This window comes from Monomorium pharaonis, unplaced genomic scaffold (assembly GCF_013373865.1).
Source record: "Monomorium pharaonis isolate MP-MQ-018 unplaced genomic scaffold, ASM1337386v2 scaffold_495, whole genome shotgun sequence".
Lineage (NCBI taxonomy): Eukaryota > Metazoa > Arthropoda > Insecta > Hymenoptera > Formicidae > Monomorium > Monomorium pharaonis.
This window is the reverse complement of record NW_023415797.1, coordinates 35,362-47,837: the sequence shown is the minus strand read 5'-3', so window position 1 is coordinate 47,837 and position 12,476 is coordinate 35,362. Positions and strand designations below refer to the sequence as shown.

Genomic DNA, 12,476 nt, shown 5'->3' with positions numbered 1-12,476 from the left:
TCAATTTTTATCGGTCTTGATGTAATCCCTACAAATGCCAATTTTCATGCAATTTGTGTGATAATAAAATCACATAAATTGTACTTGACAAGATTCACTGCTGACTGATAGACAATTTCATTTTTTATGTTCAATTAAATTTTAATATGTTAAAATAATTCAGTATTATTAAATATATTATATTTTACACAGAATATATCTAAAAATAAATACAGTCACTTATATTGTTTCGCAAGTAAGTATTTTGCAAATCTAGTAAGAAAAGAAATATTTAACTAATATGATATGTAGAAAAAATGTGCCTTCCTTCATTCTGAATCTTCAACAAAAATTAACTTATATTATTTGTCAAATGATTGACTCAAATGTAAACAATACATGCATTCCGTTTCATATCTTATAATCTATCAAAATCACTAAATAAATTGAACTAATATTATAGATACGGTGTTTGTAACACAAAAAATAAATAAATTCTTGTCTGCAGTACAGTTCCTAGAAATAAGTTTCTTCAAAAAATACTCAAGAAATTTGTAACAAAAAGATAGATATACCAGGGAGAGACGTTCGATGCTGTTTATCTTGCAAATTCCTTTGCTTACTGTCATGCACAGTGTCCTTGCTGCTCTGTGTATCCTGTTCATTCCCACGATCCTTCGCTTGCGATTCACATTCTGGAATACAAGATAAAATCCATACATCTTAACTCACGCCTTTACGCAATTATGCACATTATTATGAGACTCCATTAAGCACGCGTGTTTATTAGAGTCTTCGAAACAATAAGCTAATACATGAAACACTATCTTTACAACTCACTAACGATCTTTGGATAATACGAAATCTTTGCGGAATTCTTGATACTGCGCGTTAAATCTACCATATTAATAGCTGTGGAAACCAGAGTTGTGGCGTCTATATAAATGTCATTCTGTACTGCAGTATCTCGCTGAGACTTCGCTAGAAAATTTTATCTGTTATCAGCACGTTGTATCACGATGTTTTAGCAGATACGCACAAAAGATATATATGGTGTGTTCGAAATTGCGTACTTTCCTTTGGTTATTAAGCCAAGAAATGATAAAAATAATACATTTAATTTATCAATTATATAATTAACATTAACGCAAAACTTAATTTTAAGTCAGTTCAAATTTTATATATATATATATATATAAAATTTGAACTGACTTAAAATTAAATCAACGCTCGTAAAAAGGTAGAATAGATCAAGATGAACAGTAAATTAATGAAAGCTTATCATACATTTTACGATAGATTTTTTCTTTCGTGTTATGGCTCGAGCATATTGAGCTCTTCCTCGGCGCGCTTTCATTCGCATAATTTGAAAAATTAATACCTCGATTATTAATGGACCTAACCCAAGACCTAGCCCATAATATTGGACTTTTATGTTCATCTCGACCCCTTCTACCTTTTACGAGCGTTGACCTACATGTTTCGGGACACCCTATATATATATATATATATATATGATTTATATATAATTATAAATATAATTTCAAATTAAGTATTTTTAAAAAATATGATTGTAATATTCGTAAACAATTGTAATATTAAAAAGATTGTTTAGTATAATTCAAGGTATTTATATAATTAAAAAAGTGGACTAAAGTGTACATTAATAATTAATATATATCGTAAGTACCGTAAATTTACAAAATAATTTATCTATTAATAACATAACCCTATATCCTAGAGTTTAAAAAATATTCGTACAAATACAAAGGAGGTTGATTGCATCAATAACCTTCATTTTCAAAACATACGAATATATTCACGGTCTCAACAATACTCTTCTCTGTATATGTATAACTATAGTACCGGTTATTGTGCATCGCGAGCAACGAAAGTTGAAACTTGACCAACATTTGAGCGACGTCGTCGCACTGAGTCTCGCGACGGATGTGACGTCTGAAGAAACAGAGCTCTCATTGGCTATCGCTCATCGCTCATCGTATCCTCTGTGCAAGAACCATAAGTCGGGCGCGTGATAAAGTCAACAATTAATCGTGCAAAAGAAATATTCAGAATAAAATTATAATGTCATATAATTAAAATTTTTTATATAAATAATTTTTGCATTTAAGTTTTTCAATTTTTTCTCTCTCTCTCTCTTCTCTCTTCTTTGATCAGAAATATTAATATTATCAAGATAATCTCAATACTGAAAATTACATAGCTCATAAATCAAAATTCAGCGTGCCTTATCTAATATTAATTATATCAATTTTACAAAATAATAAATATCATATCGTTCCACAGATACGAAATTTACATAAAATTCTAAAAACAAATTGATTACATATATTTCTCACAATTAAATCTAGGTGTTTTAAACATATAAATTAATTTTTATTTTATTTTATACAGAAAAGCAATCATGGTTTAAAGTTTAAATTAAGAAGATATAAAATATTGATTAATTTATTTTCTTAAAATCCAGAATAATTAATTATAAAACAACAATAGAAATAAGAAATAAAAAACAGAACTAAAGCATAAAAAAACATTTCTAATAAAAAGCATTTGCAGAAATAAATTTTATAATTAATCGTTATAAACAAATTATTAAAAATTGATTGTAGGAAAAAATCTCCATTTTGATCATAACAAGTACATAACAAGTGTAAACCAATAAAATGATTATGAGAACTTTAATTTAAACAAACTATAATTTATATTTTTACTACTATATTTACTTTTTATTTACTATTTTAACTATAATTTACATTGTTGAATAAAAATATGTTTGGATCGAAAAATCATTTTTGATCAGCTGATCTAACTATGGAGTAAGCAAAGTTGATAGAAGTATAAACTGAATTTCTGGTTATTTTAACCAAATATTTTGGCAATCCGAATATTTAGATATAATAACTACAAAGATGTGATTAACACATTCTGATTAGATTTACAAAATTTTTAGTATATAAATTTGATGAAAACAGATATGTACATAGAATCTACATAAAATCTACATATTTTATGTAAACAGGAATTTATCGATATCCATATATCAATATCCAATATTCATGAATAACATTATGATTTCATTTTTAAATTGATATAAATTTTTCTCAAATTTTTAACGTTAATTCTATATAAACATTTTTATATAGACTTTAATATATATGATCCACGTATAGAATTAGTAATAAAATTCCATTAGAGATAAAAATAAGAGAGATAGTAATGTGTGCTATACACATAAGAAAATTCACATCAATTGTCATCCAATTTACGTTGTAATATTACTAGCGCCTGTCAACAGATAGACATAGCTAAATATATTATGAGATTTTTTTCCTACGTTTTAAGGAAAAGAAGATGATACCCAAAATTATGCTTCAAAGTATTTTGTAATATGTTTTAAATAAATGTGTTCAAAATAAATGTAACGTATTGTGATAGTACAAAATATTTCAGAAAAATTTAATGATGTAACTGAGATAGAATACATTAAAATTTACTTAAAATTTATCTGTAAAATATTTATGCAGATGAAGTTATGTAGTTAATTTAATAAACGAGTTGCATATCTGCTCTCTGTGCCAAAGATCCAGATTCAAATCTACCAGAATATATCAAATTTTTAATTAATCAGTACCTCTCGGAAGATAATAAAAACTGCCTTTACCAAGACAGTTATCACAAACATCAAATGTAGACCGTGATCTTCAATCACGGAAAGACTGATTTTTGAGAGAGAAGCAGACAGAGAGAGAGAGAGAGATTTTAATAAAAATTACGGATTATTCCAATTTCATCAAGCAATTAGATAATATCATATTTTAGATTAATCCAAGACATAACAGACAATTTATTTAAAAATATCATACATATTAAGATACATTTTTCCTTTTTTTTTCAAGCATGTGTACTGTTGCAAATCTGAGGAATAAACGAGCAATAAAGATTCTACATTGCGAACTTTTAGTCACATTTTATAAATCTAATCAGAGTTAGAAAGGGTGTGATGAACAAAATATTTGCTTCATGTAAAAAATTTGAAAGAATGCAAAAATAGCAAAATAAATTTAAAGCTTGTAAACGATCTAAATGCAACTAAAATTTGCTTTAGACAGCATACAATATTTCTTATTTCAATACTTCCTATTATAAAATCTATTTCTATTTTAGACATTTTTAAACTAATTCATAAGTACTCTTTAACCGAATCATTTTCGAATTTAGAGATAGTATCAAAAGTATTTTTTTTTTCTATTCCGGTGGCAGTGGTTTTATATGGAAGAAATTTTAATAAATTAAAACATAAGAAAAATTATTTAAGATTATTATTAAATCAAATATAGGAATTGAAAAAATTCCTATATTTGATAACTTTTCTTGATTGAGTAATAATCTTAAATAATTTTTCTTATGCTTTAATTTATTATTAGTTTAATATTTATTAGGTCTAGTTTAATATTTATGCGGTATTTAATTAAAAATTTAGATATTTTATTTTATAACACAATATTCAAACCATTTGATTAAAAATCTAAGTGTTCTTTACCTATGAGTATCTCCTGGGGAAGTACCGGAGTTACGCTAGGCTGCGCTTCCGGTGAACGTTGATACGCGAATAAGCTTATACTCCATATCTACATACATTGACATTTTGTGTAACTACAATTATAGATCTGGTCAGAGTTTTTAATCGATTATACAGATCACAAATGTATCTTTTCTACTGACATTAGAAATATTATTTAACTTATTTTCTCTTACAGATAGCGATCTACGGGTTTTCAGTTCTAATAAAAAAACCGAATGTTGCTTGATAAAAGTATTACGCCAAAGTACTAGTACATCAACTGTCATTTTAAAAATAAGCAAATGTTAAAACTATTATATTATAACTATCATAATAGAACTATTCTGAATATTCATAGATACAGGTATTTTCTCTTTAAGAAACACTCTCAGGTATTGTAAAGAATGCGCATAAAAATCCTGCTATGTTCTTAAACCGTTTACCAACCGTAGCTAGACTCATGAAAAACAATACCATTATTATATTCGTATCCTGTGTGAGGGGATATCGTGGGACTGTACTTTGGTTATGTGTGAGAAAAGAACTGAGCAACGATGCAATTCTTCTAATTTGCACCTTTCCATTAAAGCTAATAGATTCGACTCCAGATACGTAGCATCATTACTTTCATCATGCATGCCAGTGTAATATAAAACGTATGAATTATTAGCATTTTCCATTATTAAATATTGTTACAATACGCGTGTGCAATATATTATTATGCTTCAAATTGTCGAAATAAAAATGTGCAAAGTCGCAAAAATTATTTCAAGCCCATCAGTTTTATAAAAAAAGTATATAAAAAATAAATATATACAAGAAAATTACTATTTTTCAAATAATCTTTAAAGGGAAAACAAACATTTACAATTTATCAATAATTTTTGTTTTAATTATGTTATCAAATAACATCCATTCTTTTAAAGCCACATCACAGAAAAATATTTTCAAAAACTCATCATAAATAATATCAAAAAGTAATAGATTAATACGCGTGCCTCAACACAAAATGAAGAACCTTTAAACATAAATAATATAAAATTATGCTTGCATCTATATTCACAATAGAAAAAATGCTTATTAAAGCTATAAAGTTTTATTACAATTTGACAATAAAAACAATTTTTGACAACACTCAATGAACAAAATTTTTCTCAAAGAATTTTTCATAGATAATTCAAATATCGTTAATAAAAATCTAGAACTTTTATTTTCAAATAGAAATTAACCTGTCTGTAAACTTTCGATAGAGAGCAAATAATTTATGATTTCCGAATAGATTGTTTATAATATAAGAATAAAGATAAAAAAAGAGAAGGAATATACATTCTTATGTCTTTTATAATTTTATACCGCAAATGATTAATGCTCCGAGTGCTGCTTGAAAATGAATATTTTACATGGTTGTTAGACGATAATAACGGGCAACATTACTCTTTCTTTCCTTCTCTAATCAACGACGGTGGTACATATTTAACATAAAAGTTTCCTGAATGTTGTGAAGTTTCAAGTGTGCGCTACAGTTTACAACGTTAAGTTTTGTATTACGTGACAGCTTGTTGCAGAATATTACGAAACTGTTATCTTCCTTAGGAACAAGAAGAACATTTGTTTAGCTCTTCGATTCTGTTTTAAATTTATACCATTTGTATCCATTCTGTATTTTTAATATAATAATTTTGAGTTATCTTTATATTGTACATTTGTTCATATATACATATATATATATTTCTTTACATAACAAAAAGAAATAAAGTTTACAAAAGAAATAAAGTGATACAAAGTAAGTGATTAATTAGTCTTTTTGCAAAAACTGAAATTCAACCAAGTATAGTGCGATATTTTTACTGAGATATATTCTTATTCAATTATAAAAGAGATTATACCTTAATCTTCAATTATCTAAATGAGAATCTGAAAGATTAAGGGGAATCTGCTGAGCAAAGTTAATTCTCTGAGGGAATATTCGTAGATATATTGTAGGTATAAATATAAATATACGAAGCCTTACCTTAAATTCAAAATTCGTATATTGGCAAAATTGTCAATAATTTCACTAAGTTCCGCAATCACTGCATATAATTGTTTCTAATAAAGAAAAATTGGCTCTCTTTTCAATATATATTAATAGAAAAGATGTCCTGTTTCAATGTTATTATTTTTTAATCTATCATAAAATAGAATCGAGATAAAGAGGCAATATAATATAATAAATATAATTTATTGCTGAGAGATATATTTTATTATTTAAAATGTAAAATTTTTAATTCTAAAATAATCGCGCCAAATAATGGCATCAGCATGTGTTATATCTAAATAGCACCGAATAAAGATTTATATAATATAGTTTAATTTTAAATGTAAGAATATATACATATATATATATATATATATATAAAAGCTTAAATTTATATGTGTTACTGTTATCTTTCTCTCTATATGATAAGTAAATCTGTTCAATTCGAAGGAGAAAAGTATTGATCTAATATCGTTTTATTTATTTTTATATTACAAAGGTTAAGATAAGATTAAATACATCAGAACATGTTTTAATTTATTATTAGAAATTCTTTTTGAAAGATTATTATTATTACTTGCATCTCTTGTATGTGATAATTGATTTTATATATACATGTGTGTGTGTGTATACATACACACGATATTTTTCTACTTATAGATAATTTATTACATTTAAATTGAATTTAAAATCAATATAAGCGTAATTGTCTATGTCGATAGAAAAATATCGTTACTAAAAAGAAATCAGTTATAACTTTTCGGAACCAAAGTATGTTGCCTCCTTAAATTTTGTTATTAAATACACAAATCTGAGAGACACGTATTTTTTTGCTTATATCAATTTAAGATTTAAGAGATCAAACTTCTCAAAACTTGTAATTTTGTTACGTACATTCAAAATTCATGTTTTTTTTCCGTTTATATCGCAAGAGTCCAAGGAAAGGAAGGGATGCATTGGGGGCATTACAGAAGTTATGTCTTTCGTGTTGCCTAGGCATTAATCGAGAAAATAGCTAAATTAATGTTATATAACATTACTAGTAGCCTTACCCGCTGCCTGTTGCTGGTAGTAATTGCACTCCGTGCACGTCGTAGTTGACGCGCGTCCACGTTGCTCTGTCTCGTTAGTGATCTCGTTGTTCGAGCACACGTCTTTGTAACCCTCTGGCGGGCTGAGCGTTTCCTGTTGCTGTTGCTGTTGCTGTTGCTGCTGGTCGTGCCGCGGCGGCGACGGCGGAACCACGGTTCCGCTCTCCTCCTGGGAATTCGCGGCCATCTCCTTCGGCCAACGTCCCTTCGTCGCTTCCTCCGCGTCCACGTTCCCTCGCTCATTCGCATTCTTCCCTTCCACCGACGTGGCCGCCGTCGCCGCGGCCGCCGACACCATCTTCTCCACCACCTTCCCGTCGACGTTCTCCTCTTCGTCCTCCTCCTCCTCCTCCCGCTCCTCCTCCTCGTACTCTTCTTCCTCGCCGTCATCCGCCTCCTCCTCGTCCTCCTCCTCCTCTTCCATTTGCGCGTCCTCTCGACCCTGCTGACTCTTTCCACGCGGTCCGCCACCGCAGTGATCTCGCATGGTATTCTCGCAGAGCGCTTGCTCCACACCCCTCGCCATTTCATCGTATCTGCCGTTGCCGGTGCTGAAGTGCAGGTTCAATTCCGCCCGACACTCCTTACAATTGCCCAGCCGCATAAACTCGTGCTCTTGGTAGCAGCAGTCGCAATCCTCCTCATAATCCGCGCAACACTCCTCCTTAATTAGTATAATGTAGTCCGCCGCGAAGAACTCGTTCAACTTCTCGTTAATCACCACGCGATGTTTTTGCGACTTCGCTTTAGTCTGGCCCGGCTTCTTCAGTAGCGACTTGAGCGTCTTTGCCGCCGGTTCCGCCGCCGGATGTTGTTTGTTACCGTGTTCCTTCATTATCGGGGCTTCTTTCCGCTCTTTGCTCTTTTATTTTTTATCTCACTCTTTTTTCCTTATTTCTCTTTCTTCGTCACTCCCTCTTTTCTCTTTTTCGTGTCATTCACTTATACAGACATGTTGTACATCCTTCCATTGCACTATTTTTTTCATAGTCCTTACAAGTTTCGTTCCTCAGGATACAATACAGTGAAACGGTGAACTCTATGCCCACTTTTCTCTCTTTCTCTCCTTTTTTCTCTTTGACTCCCCTTTTTTTCTCTTCCCGTCGTTCGTCCTTATTACCGCCACCTGTGCTGTGGCTTCCCCACTTTATCCCTCGCGCTCGCGTTCCCACGGCGCGGCGGCGGCGACGCGCGTACACACTTTCTCGCGCGGTCAACGATATTCCACCTGTCTACGCGCCGCTGTTATCGCTCATCGTCGTTCGACAACCCCGTCATTGTTCACATCGGCCGTGCGGCCATTGACGTTGTTCGTCATGTCGGACACGCATGAATCGGCCGTTACGTTAAGTAATCCTGCCGATGTGCAGCCGCAACATCCCTCCCTTGGCCCCCGGTGGCGGCGGCGGCGGCAGCGTCGGCGGCGTGATGATCGATGAACCTCGCGAAGATCACATGCTTCGGCTCGGGTGCCTCCCTTCCTGATGTCGTTGCCGCGACGACCGATCACCACCAAGTTGGCGATGCTGCTACGTTCGATCGTAGTTATCGCGGTAAACGCTGTGCACGTGCTCTTTTCAGTAAACGCGACGACGCGCATTTGCTCTCGCGTTGCGTGCGCGAGGAAGTCAGTCTGGCGAAGGCCGTGCGCCTATCGATCGACACATGCTGGAGCTTTTTTCCATCTCGCGCTCGCACGGATAATCGCTTACGCGTTCGCTGCCGATGATCTCCGACTTGGCGAGTCGGAGCACGAGGTCGAGGACCAGAAAGGCCGCGCTCGCCAGGGAGAACTCCCGGTTACCTTGACGGGGTCTCAAGGTTACTATGATGATACGTTGCCGCGCGGTCGCGACATTCCATTGAAATGGAGGCGATCGCAAGACCGCCACCGACTCAAGGGAAGATAGAAAACGATGCGAAACAATTCCACAATAGAAAAAAAGCAAGTGGAATTTGTGTAACGCTTGAAGGGTCGTCGTCGTTGGTGGCTCCGTAAGGACGAATTCTTTTCGCGGTGGCAAAATGAGACGTCGCGAGAATTTCCGTCTAGTCGAGTCCAACCACTCGGTTGCTGTCACTCGCGCTTCCTGCAATTATCCCCGAACGTCTCTATTCTCTCTCTCTCTCTCTCTGTCGTCTCGCCCTCGAGTCCTCGTTTAATACCTCTCTCTTTCACGACGTAGCGAATTGTAACGTAGCGCGTAAGCAATCGCCTCTCTCTTTCCCTTTCTCTCTCTCTCTCTCTCTCTCTTTCTCCCTTTCGCGACGTTCCCGTTTATCGATTTCGCGTGACGAATGCTGAGAAGACCACCAAATCACGCGACATGATTCTACGATCGGTCTCTCCGCGACTGCCGTTACCACTGCGAAAAGACAATCCCTACAAAGAACTTCCCTCCACCTTTGGAGGAATCACTCTCCGAAATAATGTGAGTTCATTGGTGAAACGCTATTCTTATCGTCGTCGTCGTCGTCGTCGTCGTTGTGTTGTCGTCGTTGTTCTTGAGATTCCTCAAGAATCGCTGTTGAGTACGAGTAAAGCGAGTAAAATGATCCGCAAGACGAATACAGAAAGATCAATGAAACGGAGCAGTCTCGTTTACTCCGGTCACACGACTAGTACTCCTCTTCCTCTATGAGCAACGTCAGTCAGCGTTTCGCTCATGACGCGCCGATCAAGACTGCCACCGTCACTACTGCTACCGCCGCCGCCGCCGCCGCCGTCACCACCACCACCACCTCCACCTTCACCACCTCCACCATCACTATCACCATCACCACCACCGCCGCCGCCGCCTTCGTGCGGCTACCGCCACCATCGCCGCGCTGTGCCGCTGTCACCCATACCTCCGCTGATACTACCGACTACTTTCCACTCCAGCAACGTCGGCCGACTTGTTACTGGTTTGTTATAAATTCACCAGCTCTAAAATAGGTCAAAACATCAAAGAAAGAAAGAGAGAGAGAGAGAGAGAGAGAGAGAGAGAGAAAGCCACCGCAGCTATTAATGCACCACCCGATTCACATTCCGCTAATTTCCCTCGCGAGCGTTCTTCGCGTACTACGTCTTTCGTGTCCGTGAGCATAAACGGCACAGCAATCTGAGCACATCTATTGTCATCGCTTTCTACAGCAAGATTTTATTTCTTTTTTACAGGAATTTTCTACTAATATGATAAATTGTTTGTCTCAATCATAATCTTTAAAAAATGTTGTTTCGATCTTGATCTTAAAGTTGTAAAGAAAGATCTTTTGATAATATATACATCTTCAAAATCAAAATGCCCAAGTAACAATTTGTATAAACCGAACGGATTAAGTAATGTCCCGTTCTTCATGCATGGACGTCCATAACGTATCAAATATGATTTAAGGGGACTGTAGCAGGATTCTGTAACTCGTTATCTCGTCATTATGTGCCCATAACGACAGTTACGCAGATATTTTATATTGTAAAAAAGCTGCGCAACGACAGTATAACGACACCTCTTAACGAGTTACAGAATCGCACTACTGGTGACGGTTGACCCTTAAAGATGTGTCTGCAGGCTTACTTTGTGATTTGTAACAGCTCGGTATCATTAAAATAGTATCGCAGCTTTTTTGCTGTATACAATATTTGCATAACAATTGTCAAGTTTATCAAGTTTACAAAATAACTAGAACATCTCTCCTATGTACAACATACCGTCTAAAGACGTCAAATGACGTTAAGACATAAGAGTGTAAAGACATTGTAAAGATGTCTTTTAGGTATGCGTGATTATTATTGCTTAAAAAAGTACAGTTATTAATTTTTAAGCAGAACCAAAGGAATTTTTTAAATTAAAATATGTGTAATTTATTTTCTGAGAAATTCTTGTCTTTCAAAACACATTCTTGTCAAAACAAGAGCCAAAAATCTCCAAATACTGCTCCTTTAATATTCTGATATATGGATTCTATTTAATAATAAAAAAATACAAAAGAAATACAATTTTGTCCCAGCCATTTATTTATCTACGATCTCGCATATTACCATGTATGAGATATCATTTGAATGTGTCTATTATTTTAGATGTCTGTGATAGTAAAAACATAATATTGTACAACTATTATTGAAACTACACATATATAAATTAAACTCAATATTATTATTTAATAAAATTAGAATTATATTAAAAAAAAAAATAACTTTTATGAATTAAAAAATCGGACAAATTAACAATGTCTCTTGGACAATCCTAAAACACACACACACACACACACACACACAAAATGATATTTTTAGGATGTATTTTAAACAACGTCTTAATCTTTCAACGACATGCATCAAAGAAACTTATTGTGACATACATCAAACGCCTCGAGTTGTATTTGGGTATCTTCATTTATATCGTACTTCTCTTTTCCAAGATATATTCAATATTATAAAAGAACTTCTTGAAAACCCCCAAGCATTTCCAAAAAAGCTAGAAAATTTAAAGTTCAAGGTAAAATTAGAAAATTTTTTTATGCAGCATTGAAATAATAGTATGTTGTATAACAAGTGCAGTGAATCCGCTATTGCCCAGAAGTGCGGGAAGTGTGGGAAAAATTCGCCTTCGGCTCATGCGTTCGGCTCACCCGCTATAGTGAGCAATAGCCGATCCGTACATGTTGCACACAATTTTTTTGGTACTTATGCGTCGAAGTGTGGTCTTTAAGTTTGAATTGATAGATAAGAAAAAGATTATTCGATGCATAGGTAGCAAAAATTTATTTTATTATACTGCTCTTTTCGGTAAAAATTTTTTATATAAGAAAAACATATATAATTCGAAAG

At 33.9% G+C, this 12,476-nt stretch overlaps 1 protein-coding gene across 1 annotated transcript; it reads right to left on the bottom strand.

Annotated features, from left to right (window-relative positions):
• Window positions 1-204: 204 nt before the first annotated feature.
• Window positions 205-8,541, bottom strand: LOC118648530 (RNA polymerase II degradation factor 1-like). The gene is made up of 2 exons (XM_036294851.1): window positions 7,631-8,541; window positions 205-674 (listed from the first exon to the last, which is right to left on the bottom strand). Exons 1-2 carry the CDS (start codon window positions 8,502-8,504, stop codon window positions 523-525), a joined length of 1,026 nt encoding a protein of 341 aa, XP_036150744.1. The 5' UTR covers window positions 8,505-8,541; the 3' UTR covers window positions 205-522.
• Window positions 8,542-12,476: the final 3,935 nt, after the last annotated feature.